At 45.6% G+C, this 20,978-nt stretch overlaps 1 protein-coding gene across 1 annotated transcript in view; it reads right to left on the reverse strand.

Moving 5' to 3' along the window:
- The window catches only part of MARCHF4 (membrane associated ring-CH-type finger 4), a 75,746-nt gene extending 67,927 nt beyond the window's left edge, over positions 1-7,819 (reverse strand). Inside the window, exon 1 of the mRNA XM_036320873.1 lies at positions 7,263-7,819. Within this exon, the coding sequence (XP_036176766.1) occupies positions 7,263-7,784 (522 nt within the window). The 5' untranslated portion in view covers positions 7,785-7,819. The remainder of the gene's footprint in view (positions 1-7,262) is intronic.
- Positions 7,820-20,978: the final 13,159 nt, after the last annotated feature.

Genomic DNA, 20,978 nt, shown 5'->3' on the forward strand with positions numbered 1-20,978 from the left:
CTTTATTAAGTAACTCTGTATGGGGCACTCAGCTAGAAGCCACCCCCAATAAATTAGCCAACCCACCCACAAGGAGATGCAGGCTGGCAAGTGAAGAAAGATTACCCCTAAGTGCACACTTTTAGAGATCTACTGACAACTGAGGTGAAAATCACTCCACAACTGTCAAGACACCAGGTGTCTCTCCTACTCCAATCCCTAATTCGGTCTGTGGAAGAGAGACAGATGCACTGCACTCAGTGCTTTATTTGTGTGTGTGTGTGTGTGTGCGTGTGCGTGTGCGTGTGCAGTAAGTAATAGACAGCTAAATCTGGGAAATAGCCAGGGACCCAATGGTGGGATTCAAACATTCCCAATAAAGACTTAGAGCGCTGATGAGAATCCTGAGCAAGGAAAGTGTCCTTGGAGCTTCCAGATTAAATAGGACCGGGACTGGCTAAAGTTGGCACTGAAAAAATACAATGGAAAAACCCAGATGGGAAAGTGGAAACAGCCCACTTACGACTGTGGGGGTGGGGTCACTGGGCTTCCCCTTTTCTGGTTCTGCATCCTTAGGTCCATGATGGCATTTGTTGCCTACTGTTCATGAAATACTAGCAGCTCTCCTACTATGGTATGTGCGTGGTGTCAATTCGTGATTGCAGCAATCACGTGATTGCCAACAAATTGGGATTTCTATGAATGCAGGATGGAGACTGTTCTCTGAGATCTTTGCTGAAGATATATTTACACATGCCATATACTGTATACACTGGGATAACATGACCCCTTAAATTGGAAAGGGGTGCAGGCTCATCTCTTTCTGCTTGAATTAAAAATATCTCTAGGCCCTCAAGCAATGTCATTGAAATGAACCCAACTCTCAAGCTCAGAAGGGATCTTGATGATCACTAGTCCCAGTCACCCATTTGAATCCCTGTCTAAAGCAGCCTGTACTCTCTTGGGACAGCCTTGGTAGAAAGTTCTTTCTAATATCAAAATCCAAGTTAGTGTCTCTGGAGATTCCATCACTGGCCAAGGCAATGCCTTCTGTGATCCCACGGAGCAGATCTGCCCCCTCTTCTATCCAGCACACTTCCATCATTTAATTCCAGTGAATACTTCTCTCTTTTGTACTCTCTTCTCCCCAGTTCCCCTACCTGTGGAGCTGCCTGCTGGATAAGCTCTAGAGCAGTGGTTCTCAACCTTCCTAATGCCGCGACCCTTTAATACAGTTCCTCATGTTGTGGTGACCCCCAATTTCATTGTTACAAATTGAACATAATTAAAGCATAGTGATTAATCACAAAACAATATGTAATTATATATGTGTTTTCCGATGTTCTTAGGCGACCCCTGTGAAAGGGTCGTTCAACCCCCAAAGGGGTCGCGACCCACAGGTTGAGAACTGCTGCTCTAGAGGCTCATTCATTCAACAAATATTTTAGAGTATAAAGCAAGTGCCAGCCACTGGAACGGGAGCTGATGACCCAATGATGAGTAAATACACAAGTTGCTGCTTCCAGGGATCTTAGTCGCTCTGCATTGCCTTCCTTAGACCCAGGACCCCACTTTGGTCCTTCTTCAGCTGCACGCTTCCAAGAGGGTAAGGAGTCTGCAGGGTCAGAGAGACATGCTCCTCTTCTAGAACATGCTCTGATTACCTGGGACCCTGTGATTTCTGTTGTGAGTTCGCTCCCAGAACCTTCAGGCTTCTTTTCTTCAGTTAAACAGGAAGAAGTCAAAGGGCATCTGTCTGGTGGTGGCATGCACAGAGCTTGGATGACCAGGTGGAGTGTCCACATGCATGTGTCCAAGGCTCATCATAGAGCCAGCAGTGGGAAGAGAGTCAGAGTGGCGTGTAGTCTAAGGGCCAGATATCCCCACTTGGCTGGCACAGAATTAAGAGGAATCTAACAGCTGTTTTCCAGAATGTTTTGCAGGTATATTTGTCAGGATAGGAGGATAAGATGCATTTAGTTTGCTGGATTTATTATGTTTAAATATATTGGCCTATGCCATCTGAGCCTCTATCTATACTCTTACCTGAGGGTCCATGAATGTTAGGGATGGGTGTGTTATTTGTGGAGACAGATACTAATTAAATAATCACACACAGAAATGCAAAATTGAACCATAGTGCTAAGAAAATAATGTACCATTTGGCTCTTTTCTAAAATGCTCTATTTGATCTCCATTCACAGGGTTCTCATTGCATCTTGGGCCTCCAAGGCCCTTCTCTTATTCCCCAAGAACCCCAAACACTGACTAGAACAGCGGTTCTCAACCTGTGGGTCACAACCCCTTTGGCGGTCGAACGACCCTTTCACAGGGGTCGCCTAAGACCATCCTGCATATCAGATATTTACATTACAATCCATAACAGTAGCAACATTACAGTTATGAAGTAGCAACGGAAATAATTTTATGGTTGGGTCACATGAGGAACTATATTTAAAGGGCCAGAAGGTTGAGAACCACTGGACTAGAACAGTGATGGCGAACCTTTTGAGCTCGGCATGTCAGCATTTTGAAAAACCCTAACTTAACCCTGGTGCTGTGTCACATATAGAAATTTTTTGATATTTGCAACCATAGTAAAACAAAGACTTATATTTTTGATATTTATTTTATATATTTAAATGCCATTTAACAAAGAAAAATCAACCAAAAAAATGAGTTCGCGTGTCACCTCTGACACGCGTGTCAGAGGTTCGCCATCACTGGACTAGAATATTCCACACTACTCTTGCCCCTTCTGAATGCAGAGCTCCCAAGAGGCCAACCCCAGGAAGAGGAAGAGGTAGATGAAGCCTATTAATCTCTTCCAGACTCATTTCCTGATTTCCATTACAGGTATCCAGCCACCACCACTACCATGATGGGTATGATTTCTGTACCCACCTCCAAGTGCTCCACTGCTGGCCCAGCCTAGGAGCTGGCTTTACCTCTTTGTCGAGATACCCATGTGTCTCACATCTCTTATGCTTCTAGCTTTCTTTCTTTTTTTATATGTTTTTTTTGAATTGAGAGAGAGAGAGAGAGAGAGAGAGAGAGAGAGAGAGAGAGAGAGAAACATTGATGAGAGAGAAACATCAACATTGATCCACTGCCTCCTGCCCACCCCCCACTGGGGATCAAGCCCACAACCCAGGCATGAGCCCTGACTGGGAATCGAACTGGTGACCTCTTGGTGCATGGGTCAACACTAAACCACTGAGCAACACAGCCAGGCTGCTTCTAGCTTTCTAAACTCAGTCTAAGTCTATTTCATCTCATTTGGTATTCAGCAGCCACACTAAAGAAGCCCTCTCTGACTAATTAGAGAAAAAGTAACAAATTCTCCCACTTGCCTCTTGGCATAGGCACCCCTTACACTAGCCGCCTTTAAACATACATTCCTTTCTTGTAGCCGATATAACTGCAATTCACTTCGACTTGCTGTCTGTGTGTTCTTGATCTCTATCAGCCTCCGTGATGTCTGGGTTAGATTGTGCAGCTCCCAGAGGGCAGGGCCACATGGGCCATGTGTCTTTACACTTCGCTCAGCAGAGCAGCAGGCATAGGTGGGCACTTAATACCCGTGATGGTGGAAGCAGAGGAGCAGCACTGTGCCTAGACCATTGTGAGTGCACAAAAAAACAACCCACTAACACAGCCAGACCATGACCATAGCGCTCCTCCTGCCAGACTGGGAGCCAGGGCACATTTTTCCTTTTAAACGAGGCAGGGGGAGCATTCTCTTGCATTTGAGACAACAACAACAACACACTGTAATGGCACTGATGCTCAATGACCTTGTATATTGGGGATGATCATCATTATCCCAACTTTAAAAAATGAGGACCCAAGGCACAGAGAGGCTGTACAGTTTGTTCAGACCTTGAGCTAGGACCATCTGGCTTCAGAGACCTCCGCTAACCCACCAGGCTTCACTGTCCCTCAAAGTGAACTAGAAATGGAGAGCGAAGGATTGGTGGCTGGGCTCTTATCTTACACGCTCATGGACCTTGACCCTGATCCAACCTGAATGAATGGCTGAAAGGCGGAGAGTGGGTACTTGGTCAGTTTTCTAGGGTGAAGCCAAGTTGTCTCTCAAAGCATTTGTTCACACCTGCTCATCGCCCTCCTCCTGTTTCTCAAACATGCTCAGCTTATTCACACTGAGGCCTTTAAACCTGCTGTTCCCCCCATCTGAAATGATTTTCCATCAGGGGGTCCTCCTCACCATGTAGGTGTCAGCTCAGAGGGCACCTTCTTAGGAAGGCTGTTCCTGAACACTGTATCTAATGTACTGCATCTTTCCCAAGCCCCGCCCCCCCTTTCATTCTTGTCTAACTCATTTTCCTGTTTTACTTTTATCAAGGCAGACAACACCATCCGAAATCACTTGATTTATCTAGTAGTTTATTTGTCAATTTCTGTATCTCCACTAGACTGTCAAATTCAGGAGAGCAGAGATCTCAACTGTTTTGTCTATTCCTGGATACTCAGTGCCTAGAACAGCATCTGGCACACTGTAAAAGCTCAGTCCATGTGTATTAAATGCATTTATGAATGAGTGATGCGAAATCCTGTATAAATATGTGGCACTAGCTGGATCTTTCAGTTGTCCCTCACCAAATATTGGCAGGCAGAGACCACATCTTCGTGTTTGGCAGTCTTTTAGCCCTTGGAGTAGTGGCAGATGACTGGGGAGCTGTTTGGTCCCTTTGTTTGGCTGCAGGGAAAAGACCAACACATTCAGCCCTGAGATTACAGTCTGTCTGCATGCCTTTCAGGGTCACATGTGGACAAATGCTGGAAAGCTCTCTTCCTGAGCAGAAAGAAACTAAGATACTGAAATAAAATCTCAGCTTCTCTCTCCACCCTCACTCTCCCTCTCCCTTCTCTAGAAAGTTTTCCCTATCTCCTCCCTCTTTTGTCTCCCTTCCTTATTGAAATGCTGTGGGGAAAATGAAGAAAAAGTAGGGAAATGCCTTCCCCACATCTAAGCTACATTGCTTTTAATACTTCTATAACATGTTCTCATTCTAATCTCCTAGCTCCTGCACAGATAAAGCAAATCCCAAAATGTAATGATAATATACAGGAAATACTTGATTTGATCCAGTCTTAATGCTGTCACAATATCCTATTTCTCCCACATAATAACAGAGCCCATTCCTCTCTCAGTGTTGTTAGCTTTTTTAGTCAATGCTTTCTTCATGACACATCATGAGAATAATAAGTGAGAAAGAAAATCTTTTAATCTCTGACCCAACCCTGTAGCACATGAAGTGTTTCACAATATGCTTAATGATGTCATTCTTTTTCTTTTCTCAACAAAATACTGCTTTTTTGTGATCAAAATACATGCAATTATTAATTAATTCCTTTCAAGGCATTTTCATGCTCATTATCTCCTGGGTCTTCTCAACAAATATGAGAACAGGAGGGGAAACAGAAAAAGGTGTCTTAAATCACAGAAATGGAAAAAGAACCCAGTGAGATAAAGCTATTTGGACTGCACACACCCATCAAATAGTCTCCAAGTCATGCTGTTCTCTATGGACTAGGGTACTCTTACCAGAAGCCACACTCCCAGCAGCCCCTATGACATGCAGCCCTGAGCCAGCCCATATGGGAGAAGAAAGAAATAACTTAAGAACTTAAGAAACTAAGTAATTCCTTGTCTGAGAATGGATGAGGCTCCTGATTCGGGCAAGATCCTGACCAGGTGGTCCCCAAAGTGAGGTTCCCTCTTGCTCTCAGCCAAGCCACTCTGCCTTGTGTCTCTGCTGGAGACCCAGCACTGGAGGTGATGCGGAGGGCTGGGAAAAGGGCATGGAGCAGGGACCCTGGACCTTCTCCCCTAACTGAAGCCCTCAACTCTGGGCGGTGCTTTATTTGGGACTTCAGGCAATCCTCATCACAAGAAGAAGGAATCCAGCCCTCAAACTCTCAGAGATATGTATTCATCTGGATGTCTATCTCTCCTTCCCTCATAATGCCCAGGGTGTGGCCTCAGTCATCATCTGTCCATGAAGTGCTCTCCCCATTCAGAGCAGAGATAGAATGAATGAAAATGTCAGCCAAGCCTGCCTCTTACAGAGCAAGCCCCCAACAAGAACCAGGACTACTCGGGACACCAGCATGGCATCCCAGTGCACTGCCATTTGTTCAGAGAGCACCTAGAAGTCTTCCCTCCACTTCCAGGAAATCCACAAAGAAGTGGCTAATGTGATCACATAACCCTGCCCAGGGCCCAGGTGAGTATTCTTTCCCCAGAATAAGTGACTAGATCTGATGTTCAGATCTGGGATTCTGTGGAAAGAGCTGCCACAATATGACTCTGGAAGAATGTGCACATGCTGTCCAGCATTGCAGACACTAGATTGAAAGTGGAGCTCAAAGGGGTGGGGTAAGTATGTCTGTGAAAATCTGAATGAATGGGGTAGTGAAAACTCTCAGACTTGGGAAGACTCTGGTCTGTGAGGTACTTGCCATTCTCTATCCTGGATGGGGAGAGTGGAAGGGACAATCTCAGTTGATGTGCTTCAGGCCTGAGGAGGGGACTAGATACAACAAGATTCTCTATTAGTCTCTCTATTTCCCTTAAATTCACTCTCACCCCACTTACCTACCTGCTTTCAACCTAGGAAACACAAGTCTGCCAAGAAGTGTCTTAGCAAACTGCAGTCTCCTTGGACCTAGAATCTTTCTCCATTTTCTCTGCAGTGACTAAAACACACTGCCGAGAAGGAAATGTAATATGGGAGGGGACAGTCTCTACATGAAAATGAAGGAACAGGCACAGGCTCATTGGGTTTCAGTCTGTAAGAACAGGGAAAGTGGACAAGATCTCTGCTCACTTTCATGGAGGGAAGAAGTTTGAATCTGGGACTGAAGAAGAGCTGGGGAAAATGCCACTCACAATAAATCAGACAAAAGGACATCTTCACGACAAGTGTGAACGGACCACCAAGTTCCTTCATTTCATTGCTCCTGACTTCTGGATCTTCTATTTTGAGGACACGTATGGAATTTTCACGTGGAACTGAAGATACTAGCACTGGAAGGAGCATGCAAACACTGGATACAACCGAGCCACCAAACAGGCTCCACCAGGAACCAGACCCTCTTGGGGCAACCTTAACCAAAAGAACATCATTGAGCGTCTTAAAACTTACAGTCCTCACATTAGACACAACATAATGGTTCCCCAGAGCAAGTAGGCCAGTAGCAATCTGCGAGATCTGGAGACACTACAAGGAAGCAGGAAAAGGGGGAAATGGCCTTACCTGTTCTGGCCCCTGGAAGCAGATGCGGCACAGCGGGGTCCTCATGCCACTGTCCAGGCTGCTGCCCAGTGAGTAGCAGTCCTCAGCCTTCCCCTTACAGAAGTCATTTGAGGAGGCACTGCTGAGCAGTGAGGCAGGTGGCTCCGTGGCTGGGACACCCCAGTCATCTTCCACAGAAGAAGGTGGCAAAGGTGGTGGAGGTGGCAGAGGAGGGGTCTCCCTGCCCACCCCTTCTCGAGGGCCCCTCCAGCCTGCCCACCCCCCGGCACCCAGAGCCGGAAGGGTATTGTTGTTGGCGGTCAAACCTGGGGGCTGGGGGTCTCCGTGCATGGGCAGGGGTGCTGGAGGGGGGCGCCGAAGTAGGAAAACCTTCAGGTCATTGAAGAGCATGCGGCAGCGGCACTTGAGGAGACCCTGGTGGCGCAACATCTGGGGAGCTGGGGTGCACAGTCCAAAGCGGTACCAGGCACAGCAGTAGCAGCAGCACCACCACCAAAGCAGCCCACTCAGGGGCATCAGCATGTGCCCAGTGGGAGCAGAGAGCCCGGGAGGGGCAGCTGAAGTCTTTGCAGAAGATAGGATGGTTTTGAGGGGTCCACAGAGTATCTGTGTTATGCGGGAGTCTGCTTTCTCACTGGTTCCTCCAAGTAGCAAATAAATTACCCCCAGGACTGAAGACTGCAAGTCACTGATTCTGAACTTTACCTGGAAAGCCCAACAATAAAAGCTTCTCTTGCTTCCACCCCACCTCACCCCAACCTTAGGCTTTGCTCAGGCTGCCTCCTTTCTGCCTTTGACCTGGGGGCACTGGTAGAGGGAGGGGGATAAAAGAAATGTTGAGGATAGTCTGTTAGGGCCTTGAGATGTAGGTCTAATTGTTAGAAAGTTCCCCAGGAGAGGATTATTGGGTTATTCTCAAATTCATAGACAATGGGCAACCTTTCTTCTTGTATATAAAAAGGTGGGGAAGATTATAAATCAAATTTGGAGTGGACTGAGCTGGGATTAGGGCAAACTCGCTCAATGAAGAATTGAGGACTCTATGTGTGAGAGGGAAAAGATTATTTCTTCAGGTTGCCAGAGATTGGGGGGGGGGAGGGGAGGTAAGGTAGGAAGGAGGGGGTGGGGGACAAGTTTTAATTCTCCTGGGCAGAAAACTGGGGCAATTAACCCCAGAAGCACCGGTGTTGCTTTTAAGGGAGCAGTTGGATGGGGGGAAGGGATTACAGGTGAACTTGGACAAGGGTCTTGTGCTTTGCCTCTGCAGCCAAAGGGCTGCACAAAAAAGGGAAAGCTAATCGGGAGAATAAAGGTGGGGAAATAAAGGACCGAGGAAGGAGAAAAAAAAGATCTTTTAACCCTTGCAAAGCGCCTTCTTCCTGGAAGAAGGGTGTGTATGGGGGGAGGGGGAGGGAGGCAGTGGAGCAGAGAAAAGGGGTAGAGAAGAGGGGTGTGTAGAAAGGGACAGAAGGAAGTAGTTACATGACCTCAGCCTTTAGCCCACCCTGCGACAGTCTGTAAATCCTCGGACCCCTCCCCTGGGCTCCATCAAAGGTCCCTTCCGGCGAGGGGCGAGGGCCTGGAGAAGGGCAGGTCCGGGCGGGTGTGTGGCCTCGCGTTCTCCTCCTCGTCCTCCGCTGGACGGTGGTCGCCCCCTTGGTCTGGCTCCGGGTCTGCCCGCGGCCGGCGAGGCTGCTGCGAAGGCGGTGGCGACTGCTGGTCGGCGTCTGGGTGTCTCCGGGGCGGGGGCTCCTCTGGCTGCCGCTCGCGGTCCGGCGTGGCTGCGACTCCAGGCTTCATGATCCTCCTCCTTCCCGGGGGGCTGGCCCTGAGCCCCCGCGCCGGGGCAGCGCTGCCATGCAACCAGAGGCGAGGCCGGCGTAGGGTGGGGGAGGCTGAGGAGTGGGGAAGGGAGGTAATAAAAAATGAGATGGTACTAGTGGAAGAGGAATAATTCGGTTCTCAAATAATCGGAAAGAGTGCTCCTGGAGGGGTGGGAGCGAAGGAGGGCGGCTGCGGGGTCCTCGCCGCAGCTCTGCCCCCGCTACCCCCACCAAGGGCGGCCTCGCCGGCTCTCTTCGCCCCCAGCCCCCACGCCGCCACTCCCTCCTCGCCACCGCCTCTGGCTGGCTGGGCTCGCTGTTGCTACCTCTCTCCGCAGATGCAACGAGGTAAGGCTGGTTTGCGGTGCCGGTTGACGGTGGGGAGAGGGAATCGAAGCAGTGTGGCCCAGGTGGGATGTCGTCCGCACTTGGCCCCGGCTCGGTTCTCGCGACTCCCCAAAACCGTATATAAATATATCTCCTCTGAAAGGGGAGAGGAAGCAAATCAGATTCCAGGCTGCTGCCAGGTGTTGTCTCGTCTTCCGCCGTTGCTCAGCACCCGCCGCCTTGACCGCTGCCCCCTTGGCTCAGGTCCCAAAGGGGTGGTGCTGGAGGAGAGGTGGCGTGGGCTGTGAGTTGACTGTCTGAGGACTGGAAACAGTGTTCTTGGAGCGAAGAAACCTCCCAGTTATCGCTGCCGCCGCCGCGGCCGCCGCTGCTGCATTCAGCACCCGGGGCGAGTGGACAGCTCCCACCCAGACCCCGCGCGCCCTGCAGGTGGGGGCCTGGCGCAGACGCGGAGGGATGGAGGAGGGAAAGAGGATGAGAGGGGAAAGGCTAGAGAGAAAGGGAGCCAGAGAGGAGAAGAACTGAGCGAGGGAAGGGGGTGGGGAGGGACCAAAGGAAAGGGAAGGAAGGAGGAGAGGGAGGGATTTAAAAAGGAAGGGAGGAGGGAGCAAAGTGGAGGCAGAGGGGGAAAGGCAAGTGGGCTGGAGGGGAGCAATTCGGGTATTAACATGTATTTCCCCCCAGCTGGAAAGTATCAGTGGAGAGTAGGGCAGTAGAATTTCTTCCCACTGTACACTATCACCGCCCCCCACCCACCCCTCAGTGCACATACACAGACTTCTACATCTGAACCGGAGTCCATTTCTCTGCTCATATAAACATTTTAAGCAGATAACAATCTTCAAGCTTTGGAAGAGATAAAGTTTTATGATTCTCGAGCCGATACTGGCACTTAATGGAGAACAAGCCGTTCATGACTAGGAACTTATGAGAAGGAAATAGTTCAAACAAGAAGGGGAATGCTAGCACCATTTTGCCAGTTTCTTCTGGAATTTAAGCCCCAATGGCAGAGGTTTATTAAGGGGAGTCCATTTCGATCCCATGTGTCTAGGTCAGTGGTGGCATGTAGTAGGTGCTCAATACATATTTGTTGAATGGATTATGACCACCACCGCTGTCACCAGAGTCATCATTCATTACTCCAAGCCATAGACCTCTTTCAATTGTGGAGCATACGAATCTAAAGTAATGTGACAGCCTCCAGCAAAAGAAACCATGAACAAAACAACGAGAAAACCCACTGTGTGGGAAAACATATTTGCCAATGTCATATCTGATAAGGGCCTAATCTCCAAAATTTATAGGGAACTCATACAACTTAACAAAAGGAAGATAAACAATCCAATCAAAAAATGGGCAAAGGACTTAAATAGACACCTTTCAAAAGAGGACATTCAGAAAGCCAAGAGACATATGAAAACATGCTCTAAGTCACTAATCATCCGAGAGATGCAAATCAAAACAACAATGAGGTACCATCTCACACCTGTCAGACTGGCTATCATCAACAAATCAACAAACGACAAGTGCTGGAGAGGATGTGGAGAAAAGGGAACACTTGTGCACTGCTGGTGGGAATGCAGACTGGTGCAGCCACTATGGAAGACAGTATGGAGTTTCCTTAAAAAACTGAAAATGGAACTCCCATTTGACCCTGTGATCCCACTTCTAGGAATATATCCCAAGAAACCAGAAACACCAATCAGAAAGGATATATGCACCCCTATGTTCATAGCAGCACAATTCACCATAGCTAAGATCTGGAAACAGCCTAAGTGCCCATCAGTAGATGAATGGATTAGAAAACTGTGGTACATCTACACGATGGAATACTATGCTGCTCTAAAAAGGAAGGAACTCTTACCATTTGCAACGTCATGGATGGAACTGGAGAGCATTATGCTAAGTGAAATAAGCCAGTCAGTGAAGGAAAAATACCACATGATCTCACTCATTCATGGATAATAGAGACCATTATAAACTTTTGAACAATAATAGATACAGAGGCAGAGCTGCCTCAAACAGATTGTCAAACTGCAGCAGGAAGGCCGGGGAGGGTTGCGGGGCAGGAGGTAGGGGGGTAAGAGATCAACTAAAAGACTTGTACGCATGCATAGAAGCATAACCAGTGGACATAAGACATTGGGGGATAGGGGAGGCTAGGGGACTGTCTAGGGCGGGGGGATAAAATGGACACATATGTAATACCCTTTGTAATACTTTAAGCAATAAAATAAATAAATAAATAAATAAAAATAAAGTAATGTGACAGCCTCATCTTAACTAATGTCTCCAGCCTTTCGCTGAGCCACTGACAAAAGGTAATTTGAAATGGATTTGAAATTTCTTTTCTTATTCTTTATCTGACTCATGTCACCCTACTCCATTCTCCTCAAAAAGTTCTTAGTGAGCAGAAAAGTAGAAAATTAGTCCCCAAATGTGAAGAGCAAGAAAAAGAAAACTTAAAGTGGTCTATACAAATGCTCAATGTTTGCAGCATTGCTTTCTTGCCTCTCCTTAGAGATCTCTCTCTCTCTCTCTCTCTCTCTCTCTCTCTCTCTCTCTCTCTCTCACACACACACACACACACACACACACACACACAGCTCCAGGGCCATAGGCTTGCACAAGCTATCCCAATGAGTCATCCACACAGCTGTAGCAATGTCTTTAGAAATGGTGGAGCCATAGACAGAATAGCATTCAAAATCTCTGCACCAAAACATCATTGGCATGAAGTTCAGCCCTATGAATCAAGAGAAAATTACCCCCTTTGCTGCCATCTCCTTGAATGATTCATTCTTATAAGCTCTGAGGAGCAAGGATCTAAGTCTAGGTCTTGGTTAAGCCTGTGTGGCTGCTTGTTTGAATCATGCTTCAGTACCCACCAAGGCAGTGGAGACCTGGCCCAGAGTGAGGGATTTGAAGATGACGCTGATGCTATTAATAAGTACAAAATAATGTGTATATTATTGATATCAGCACATGACCACTGTGCTGTAAAATGTATTTCTTTGTTTAAAAAAATCTGTCTGTTCTCAAAGCAAATTCTCTGGGCTCCACATCACTCTGTGCCTGCCTCTGTCATTGTGCAAATCACACTGCATAATAATGGTCTCATCATACATTCATCTCCCTTTACAAGAGTCAGAGCTCCTCAAAGGCAGGAACCAGTATTTGTATTTGTATCATCAGCACATCATATAGCACCTAGAGTCTGGTGGGTGACTAAGAAGATGAATACTGATTGAATGAATGAGCGAATGTCTTTTTTGTTTAGTGAAGCTACCATATTTCTCCCCTTTAAGTTAGACACATACATGTGAGGGCTCTCATACTTGATGGAATGTCTGTTTTACCTAAAATCAACTATCTGTTTTTGTGCTGGTAAATGCTAGCTCCAAGTGTGGCATGCAAGTAAACTGGGACAGGAGATAGAAAAGCCATATGAAGTCTGTATTCAGAGTCATAGAAAGGGGCAATATCCACAAGAAGACTCTTTCCCGTGCCTCCCACTGAAATCAGGATTTCTAGAAACAGAAAGCTGCTAAGGATGGGAAGCAACCACAGCACTGTCTTCAGAAAGATTGAAAGGCTTGAGCAGTGGTTCTCAACCTTGGTTGCACATTAGAGTCACCTGGGAATCTTTTTAAAATCCTGATTTCTGGGCCTCATCCTCTGGAAATTCTGTTTCTTTGTTACTAATGTTGTGGCCCCACCCCATAACAAAGAAACAGAATTTCCGGAGGATGAGGCCCAGAAATCAGGATTTTAAAAAGATTCCCAGGTGATTCTAATGTGCAGCCAAGGTTGAGAACCACTGGGCTTGAGAGTTCTGTTTTAAATATAATGTAAATCCTGAAAAGCACTTCACTGAGTTAGAGCCTCCTTGTGCTGCTGATGAAATAGCGGTTGTGAGCCCCAAGAGTAAAAGCCACAATAAAGAAAATGTTAAATCAATGAGTCTCCATTTAAGCATTCAAAAAATATTTACTGAACACTAATCATAGGCAAGGCATTGTGTTGGGAGTTGTGGGGGACACAAAAATAAATTGGAATTGCATCCTCAAAGGTCTAGTACTATAAATGTTTACATAAGCATAATAGAAGGTATAAAATAATAAATGCTACAAAGGTATTCAAAGTTGTGGGCGTGTTAGAATAAGGTGGTAATTAATGCTTACAACTGGGCAGCAGTTAGGAGAGAAGGGGGAAAGTTAAGATGCCAGAGCTCTAGGAAAGCCCTTTTCAATAAGTAACATCTGAACTGAGTTAAAATATGTAGAATTCAGAGGAGGGAAGGGTATTTGTGGGAGTGGGAATGCTGGATACATTAGCTCTTCCATTCAACTAGAGTGGAAGGTACTTGAAGGTAAGTAGCTGGAAGTGAAGTCAGAAAGTTAAGCTGGAGCCAGATCACAGAGGACCCCGAACACCACTCTGGGAGATTTATTCATTGACCAGGTACTTGTATTAATGGGTTTAAAGATTTGGAGCTGAAGGTGAAGGGCAGAAATAAACTTTATCTCTGAGCAGGTTAATTAACTGGATGGGATTTTACTGCTAACAGGTGAAAAGCAATCAATATTTTTCATTTCATGCCAGAAAGTTCTCAGTTCCTTAATAGATTTATTCTTTTAAATGAGGTTGTTTTCAGATATATTTCATTACATGCAGAGATGCTGGGGTCATGTGAATTAGAGCAGCAGAGGAATGAGAGCCACCAAGGAATAGTCTGCAGGAAAAAAAGAGACACAAAGTTTTGAAAAGAATTATTATGGAGGCCATTGCACTGGTTTCCCCAACCAGGGGAGCCCTAAAAGGATTCCATGCTAGCAGCTATTGCTTCTTCTTTACCAGACAGACAGTATTCAGGCTAGCAGGCGTTTTACAGGGGCTGGGGGAAAAGTGAGCCAGGAAGATTAGGTAGTTCTGTACCTAAGATCCTACAGCAACGTAAGTGTCAGACAAAGGCTAGAACATCTTCTAGTCCTCAATACAGTTTGCTTTGCTCTCCATTCTATTGCAGTTGACTCTCTTCAAACATAAAGTTCTTTAAAAAATAATTACAGAGCCCTAGCCAGCTTGACTCAGTGGATGGAACATTGGCCTGCAGACTGAAGGGTCATGGGTTTGATTCCAGTCAAGAGCACATACCTCGGTTGCAGGCTCAATCCCTGGCCCAAGTCAGGGTAAGTGTGGGAGGCAACCAGTGGATGTGTCTCTCTCACATTGATGTTTCTCTCCCTGTGTCTCTCCCCCTCCCTTCCACTCTCTCTAAAGATCAATGGAAAAATATCCTCGGGTGAGGATTAACAACAACAAAAATAATAGATAATTGCAGAATTACTGTTCTCATGCAAATTATTAATAGCTACCATGTACTGAGCCACACACCTTATTCATGTGCACTTAGAAACACTTGGGCACTTATTAAAACTAAAAATTCTTAAGGAGTCACCCCACGTTTACTGGATAAGGCTTTCTTGGGGAGCAACCGTGAAATCTGCATTTTTACATGTGCCTCAAGCAAGTGATTTTTTGGTCCTCAAAACTACTTAGGTGGTAGGTATTTTCCACATTATTTTTGGATAAAAATATAACAAGCTCAGAGAAACTAAGTCTAAAGTGATATAGTTGGTGAACACCAAAGTTGAGATTCTCATTGAAGCTTCTCTCAACCTAAAGTCTATGCTGTTCTTAGGATGCAACACTGAATTTTAAATTAAAATTTCAGGTACCAGATACAGTACCTCATACAGTTATTATCTGTCTGACATACTGTGTCCCATGTGAAAAGATAGTTCAAAATTCAGGTTAAGGTGTAGCAGGCAGCTTCTAAAAGAGCTCTCAATGATCCCCACCTCCTGGTATTCATGCCCTGTGTAAGTCCCTCCGTTTGAGTGTAGGCTGGACCTAGTGACCTGTTTCTAATGAAAATAATACAGCAAAAGGGATGGGATGTTCCTTCAGAGATCAGGTTACATCAGCCACTGTGCCCATGCTCTCTGCACCTCAAGGTACTCTACTCTGACCTCAAACAGAATTTGATCATTCACAAGACAATGCAAGTGTAATGTGAGTGCTCACTAGGAAAAATGAGTATTTTGGTGTGTGTAATTGGTGGGCTGAGCTTAGACCTGGGAGAGCTTCTTTTAAGCCTGTTGCCATGGTGCTTATTAAAAGATTCCTGGGTGGGTTCTTACCTCTATAGATTCTGACTTATTTGTCTGGAATGGGACTGGTGTTTTGTTTTGTTTTGTCTAGTTCCTTGAGCGATTCTGAAACAGAAATTGGTGGCACTTGAGCTCCACAGTGGAGAACACTGGCTCAGATGAATTTCTAAGCCAGGATCCTACCCTCCTGTTATCAGGCAGCACAGAAGCAGGGCTGGCCACACTCCTGCTAGGAGTTGATCGTCTTCTCCAGACATGAGTGGGTAAAAAGCAAGTTCCAAACTAGTGTCCAAAAGAGGCAAGATAGTGACATGGAAAAGGTGCAGAGAAGGTATTCGTATGTGTTCCCCACTGGAGTCAGGACCATTCCTGGTGACGGGGAGGCATCAGATGAAGGTTTTGCTCTCACAAAGTTCAGATCCTCGTGTAGAAGACAGATAAGTGGGCAAACAAGTAAGTTAATTCCATGTGGTGATAAGTGCTATTAAGAAACTAAACAGGGTAACGTGTTAGGGAATAACCCACTAGCAGGTGGGTGGACTGGCAGAACAAGGTGGTGAGAAAGGGCAAAATAAACTTTTATTGTGTTTTATCGTGTTAAGAAACAGGAAATGTGGAGCTATTTATTACTGCAGCATAACTTAACCATTCCAAGAAACAGAGTCTTGGGTAATAGAAACAGCTTGGCCCCAAATCAGCTGTATGAGTTCAGGGACTGGCTACAATCTGGGCCTCCGTTTCCCAGTCTATAAAATGCCTGCTTGGGATCAGAAGAGCAATGTGGATCATTCTAACTTCTCCAGTCTGTGAAATACACAGCACTCACCTGAATTTGAGCCAAACCTGCATATGTGGGTAGAAAATAAGTCTCTGGTTTCCTTCTCACTTCATGTTCTGGTCACTTGATATCCGCTCAGCACTTCCTCTTCCTCTCTAAGGCTGCTGACTGGTGCCTGAAGCCACCTGTGTGGCCTCCTCTCCCTGGCACAGCCTCAGTCCAGAGTCCTCTGTAGGAGTTTGCAGTTTGGGATGCTCCTGGAGGGAATGGCTGGCCAGCCTGCCCCATGTCAGCTACAGCCCTGCTGCTCATCTCCTGTACCAATAACTGCGCAGGCTTCTCCGAGCTCTTTTTCTGGGAAGACAAATGGTATTATTAAATATTCAAAAAGCCTAAAATAAAGCAATGGACATGAAAGACAGAATCGGCTTTTCCAGTGTGCTGAGAGGGCAGTTGCCTGCGCAGAGTGAGGCTGGGACAAAGGGGGAAGTGGTCTCAGCCGAAGATTCCCCAGGCTCCTCTGGCTGTGCCTCTGATGTGTCCATCCCAATCTGGCCCCAGAGCATGAGAGCTTTTGTCCATCACAGGGAAAAAGCTCTCCCTCTTTGGTAACATATCATCTTGTCCCAGTGACATATGACCAATCACAGAATTCTAGCTGTCTACAATGCATGTGTACACATACATACATCATCCGAAATAGAAATGTAATCTGTATTTGTACCACAAACTCCTCCAGTTCACATGTGTGCTGATACATCCTGCAAACTTTAGCCATGCACACGTAACCCATTTTAACAGAGAGCCCACTTAATACAATGTGGCTTTAAAAAGAGCCTGTTTGAAATGGCTACCCAATGTGCACATGTAGGTTGATAGCCAGACAGATAGGAATATTGATTTTTAGATACATACATAGCAATAATAAAACCTTGAACTTATGTATCCTCCTTCCCTTGGGAAATTCACAAGATATGTCAGGGTTTCCCTGTGTGAGAAGCACAAAAGTTTACCTGTGCCTGAGATGTGAAGCGAAATGGATATAAACACAACGAAAGCCCCATAGCATCCTGGTTTATGCCACCTTGTACCTCATACACCCCGAGCATCTGAATTTACAACCCCCTAAAGTGGGGAAGACTTGAGATCTATGAATTATAAATAGATGGCTATAACATCATCCACGTGCATGCTGGATCACATGCTCCGAGTAATATTACCTGGAGATTAAAAAAAAATTGTACCTACATTTCCTGCAGTGTTTATCATTTCTACCTTTTCAGATTCATATAGTTATGGCTATAGAGAGCCATTACATGAATATATAATTGTGTGAAAACCCATTAAGCTACCCACTTAAGATTTGTGCACTTTGCTCTGTGTAAGTAAGTACCAAATACTTCAATATAAAAATGTAAGAAAACACAAAGTTGCCTCTTGAAATCCAGGATGCATTCTCATTGACCAGAGTCCATATAGTAAAAGGTACTTAGTTTGTGGGTGTGTCGCAGGGTCTGTTACAGCAGATAGGGTGGGACACGGAGTCCTGATTGGATGGCTCATGGTTGTGTGAACCTGGCCACTTCACTTAACCTCTCTGCGCTTGTTTCCTGCAAACAAAATAGAGCCAGCCTCATAGAGTGACACAAAGACTAAATGAGAAAATTGTGGACAGCCTTTCACATGGCGTCTGGCACGTAGTCCACTCAGTCACAGTTGGCTATTCCCATTATGATGGTGGCGACCCCCTACTCCTTCTTGGGGATCATTTATGTGCCACAGACTTGGCCCCTCACCCTCATCAACCATCTGCAAAAGCAAAAAAGATTAAATATAATCAGGGACCTAACTAATGATTTTTAATGCTCTGTTTGCCCAACCCCATCCACAACAGCCAGACAAATAAATGTTGGTTTTCCAAACCCCCAGCCAGGTAGGCATTGAGCTTTTCAACTTCCTCAGCAAACATGACCTCTTCCCATCACCGGTGGCCCTGCCTATCATGCTGTTATTACCTCTGCTCTCTTTTTATGACCTTGAGCCTCCACCTCCTGCTCCTGGTCCTGTCTCCCAGAAGATCCCCTCTATGGACACCCCTGCAGGTGTATGCCCAGAAAAACTAGCCCAGCCAGCATTCCAATGCACTCATGTGGGGAATGGCATGTGAGTGGGGTGTGTGAGTGTGTTTGTGCAGAATGAACAAAGCAGGGCTGTGTAAGAAAGGCCTGGGTATGCATCCGAGGCATGTCCCTTAATACAAGTCACCTGACCTCTCTGAGCCTTAGTGTCCTTACCTAGAAGATGGGACCCTTGGAAGGTTGTGGTGAAAATGGACTGAGAACTCACATACCAAGTAATTGCCTAGCACAGTGCCTGGCATTAACACTGTGGAAGAGAAACATGGACTAGTGGGAGTTAAGGCCAATTCCTTGGGTAAGAGATTGTTTGCAGTTCTGTTGGGCAGGATAACTACTTGTTAACTGAAATAAAATCCCATGCTTTCTTGAGGATTATTTTCTCTAAACGTTTTCATTGAGAGTTGGTTCTGGCTAAGGCTGCAAGATTTGTGCAATTCACACATATTCGTGAAATTCAAGAACGTTATCTCTTACTGACAGACCATAATGACTGCAATAAACAGGAAAGACTCTGTTCTAATAAACAAGTAATTATAGTTGACAATAAATGTGTAAACATGATGTTAATTAGCAGATCCTCTCATTGCTGTTCCCAGTGTGGGGACCCATGTACACATGCTTGGGAATATGGGTAAGAGCGGGCGCTGTGTTCTCATCCATAGGTATATGAATATGTGAGCAATAAGGGCCACCTACTTTGTCAATCTTTTTTTATTAGAAAATATTTTCTCCTTCAGTCAAGAAAATGAGGTCACTTTAGCACCTTGGTCTCCAATGTAATCCCTTTAAACTCAGGTTTCCTAGTAACCTTGAGGGACTGTGATTTATTACACAAAGTGCCTTTAGATTTGGGGACACTGGCCTCATTACCTGGCTTTTTCCAATCTTAGATACAGAGACATGGCCTGTCGATCCTTGGGATTTGGGAGTGATGGGTGACAGAAGGCTGAAAGGAGAAGATGGTTAAGATTAATAAATGGTCTTAAACCTATAAATGGTTTTTATTGAACCATGAAAGAGAGAAGCCACACAGGGAGACAGTGACCCAAATGAAGACCCTGCCTGCTTGCAGACGGGAGGGCTGTTTGGAACTTTTCTTTAAAGGCAGAGTATTCCCACTCATGCTTCCCTGGAGATGGGTTGCAAAATTGTTTTCAGTAAGGAACAGCTACAATTAATTCCCAGAAGCAAAAATCCTGAAGGACCTCACTATAAAGTTTTCTAAGGAATCCTCTTTTTTATTTTCTTTGTTTATTGATACAATGAGCAAAGGAAAGATAGGTATAATTTTTTTGCTAATCTCTTTCCTAAATCTTTTATTCCTCTAGTAAGAGTCCTCATGAACATCACTTTTCTTTCTTAGGTCCCCTTTATCTGACCATTTCAATGCCATAACTCTATCCAGGAAATATTCTTGGATAGTAAGCCAGGGAGAAGCACGATTGCTATTGCTTAGTGCCTAAGGACAATGACTTTTGGTCCAAAAACATTTGGTTTTGATCCCAGCTCCTCCACTATTTCAGTCAGGATAGATTAGGTAATGAACAGCACCATATTTTCTCTTTCTTTCCCTCCCTCCCTCTCTCTCTCTTTCTTTCTTTCTTTCTTTCTTTCTTTCTTTCTTTCTTTCTTTCTTTCTTTCTTTCTTTCTTCCTTCCTTCCTTCCTTCCTTCCTTCCTTCCTTCCTTCCTTCCTTTCTTTCTTTCTTTCTTTCTTTCTTTCTTTCTTTCTTTCTTTCTTTCTTTCTTTCTGTTGTTGTTAATCCTCACCAGAGGATATTTTTCTACTGATTTTTAAGGAGAGTGGAAGAGAAAGAGAAAGACAGCATCGATGTGAGACTGCATGAGCCCTGACCAGAGCCCAGGCCAGGGAGAAGCCTACAACCAAGGTACGTGCCCTTGACCAGAATTGAACCCAGAACCTTTTGGTCTACACTGAAGTGGTTCTCAACCTTCTGGCCCTTTAAATACAGTTCCTCATGTTGTGGCCCAACCATAAAATTATTTTCGTTGCTACTTCATATCTGTAATGTTGCTACTGTTATGAATTATAATGTCAATATCTGATATGCAGGATAGTCTTAGGCGACCCCTCTGAAAGGGTCCTTCTACCGCCAAAGGGGTCGCGACCCACAGGTTGAGAACCGCTGGTCTAGAGGCTGACGCTCTGTCTGTTGAGCCAAACCAGCTAAGGCCATATTTTCTATTTCTTAACACAATAAGTTTGACTGTAGAACAGCTGCCTTCATGAAGAGGCTCAACAATCTAGGCTGCTTAAATCTTATGGCACCCTCTGCCCCATTTCAATGCATGCTCATGTGACCACAGTGGCAGACGAATCAGGCATTATAGATCACATGCCAGCTCTGAAATGTGTCCTCCCAGGAGTACCTTGTCACTTGAAGTCACAACCCATTGGCAGCATTAGTCACAAGACCCTCTCCAATTACAAAG

Source organism: Myotis myotis, unplaced genomic scaffold (assembly GCF_014108235.1).
Source record: "Myotis myotis isolate mMyoMyo1 unplaced genomic scaffold, mMyoMyo1.p scaffold_m19_p_8, whole genome shotgun sequence".
Taxonomy (NCBI): Eukaryota; Metazoa; Chordata; class Mammalia; order Chiroptera; family Vespertilionidae; genus Myotis; species Myotis myotis.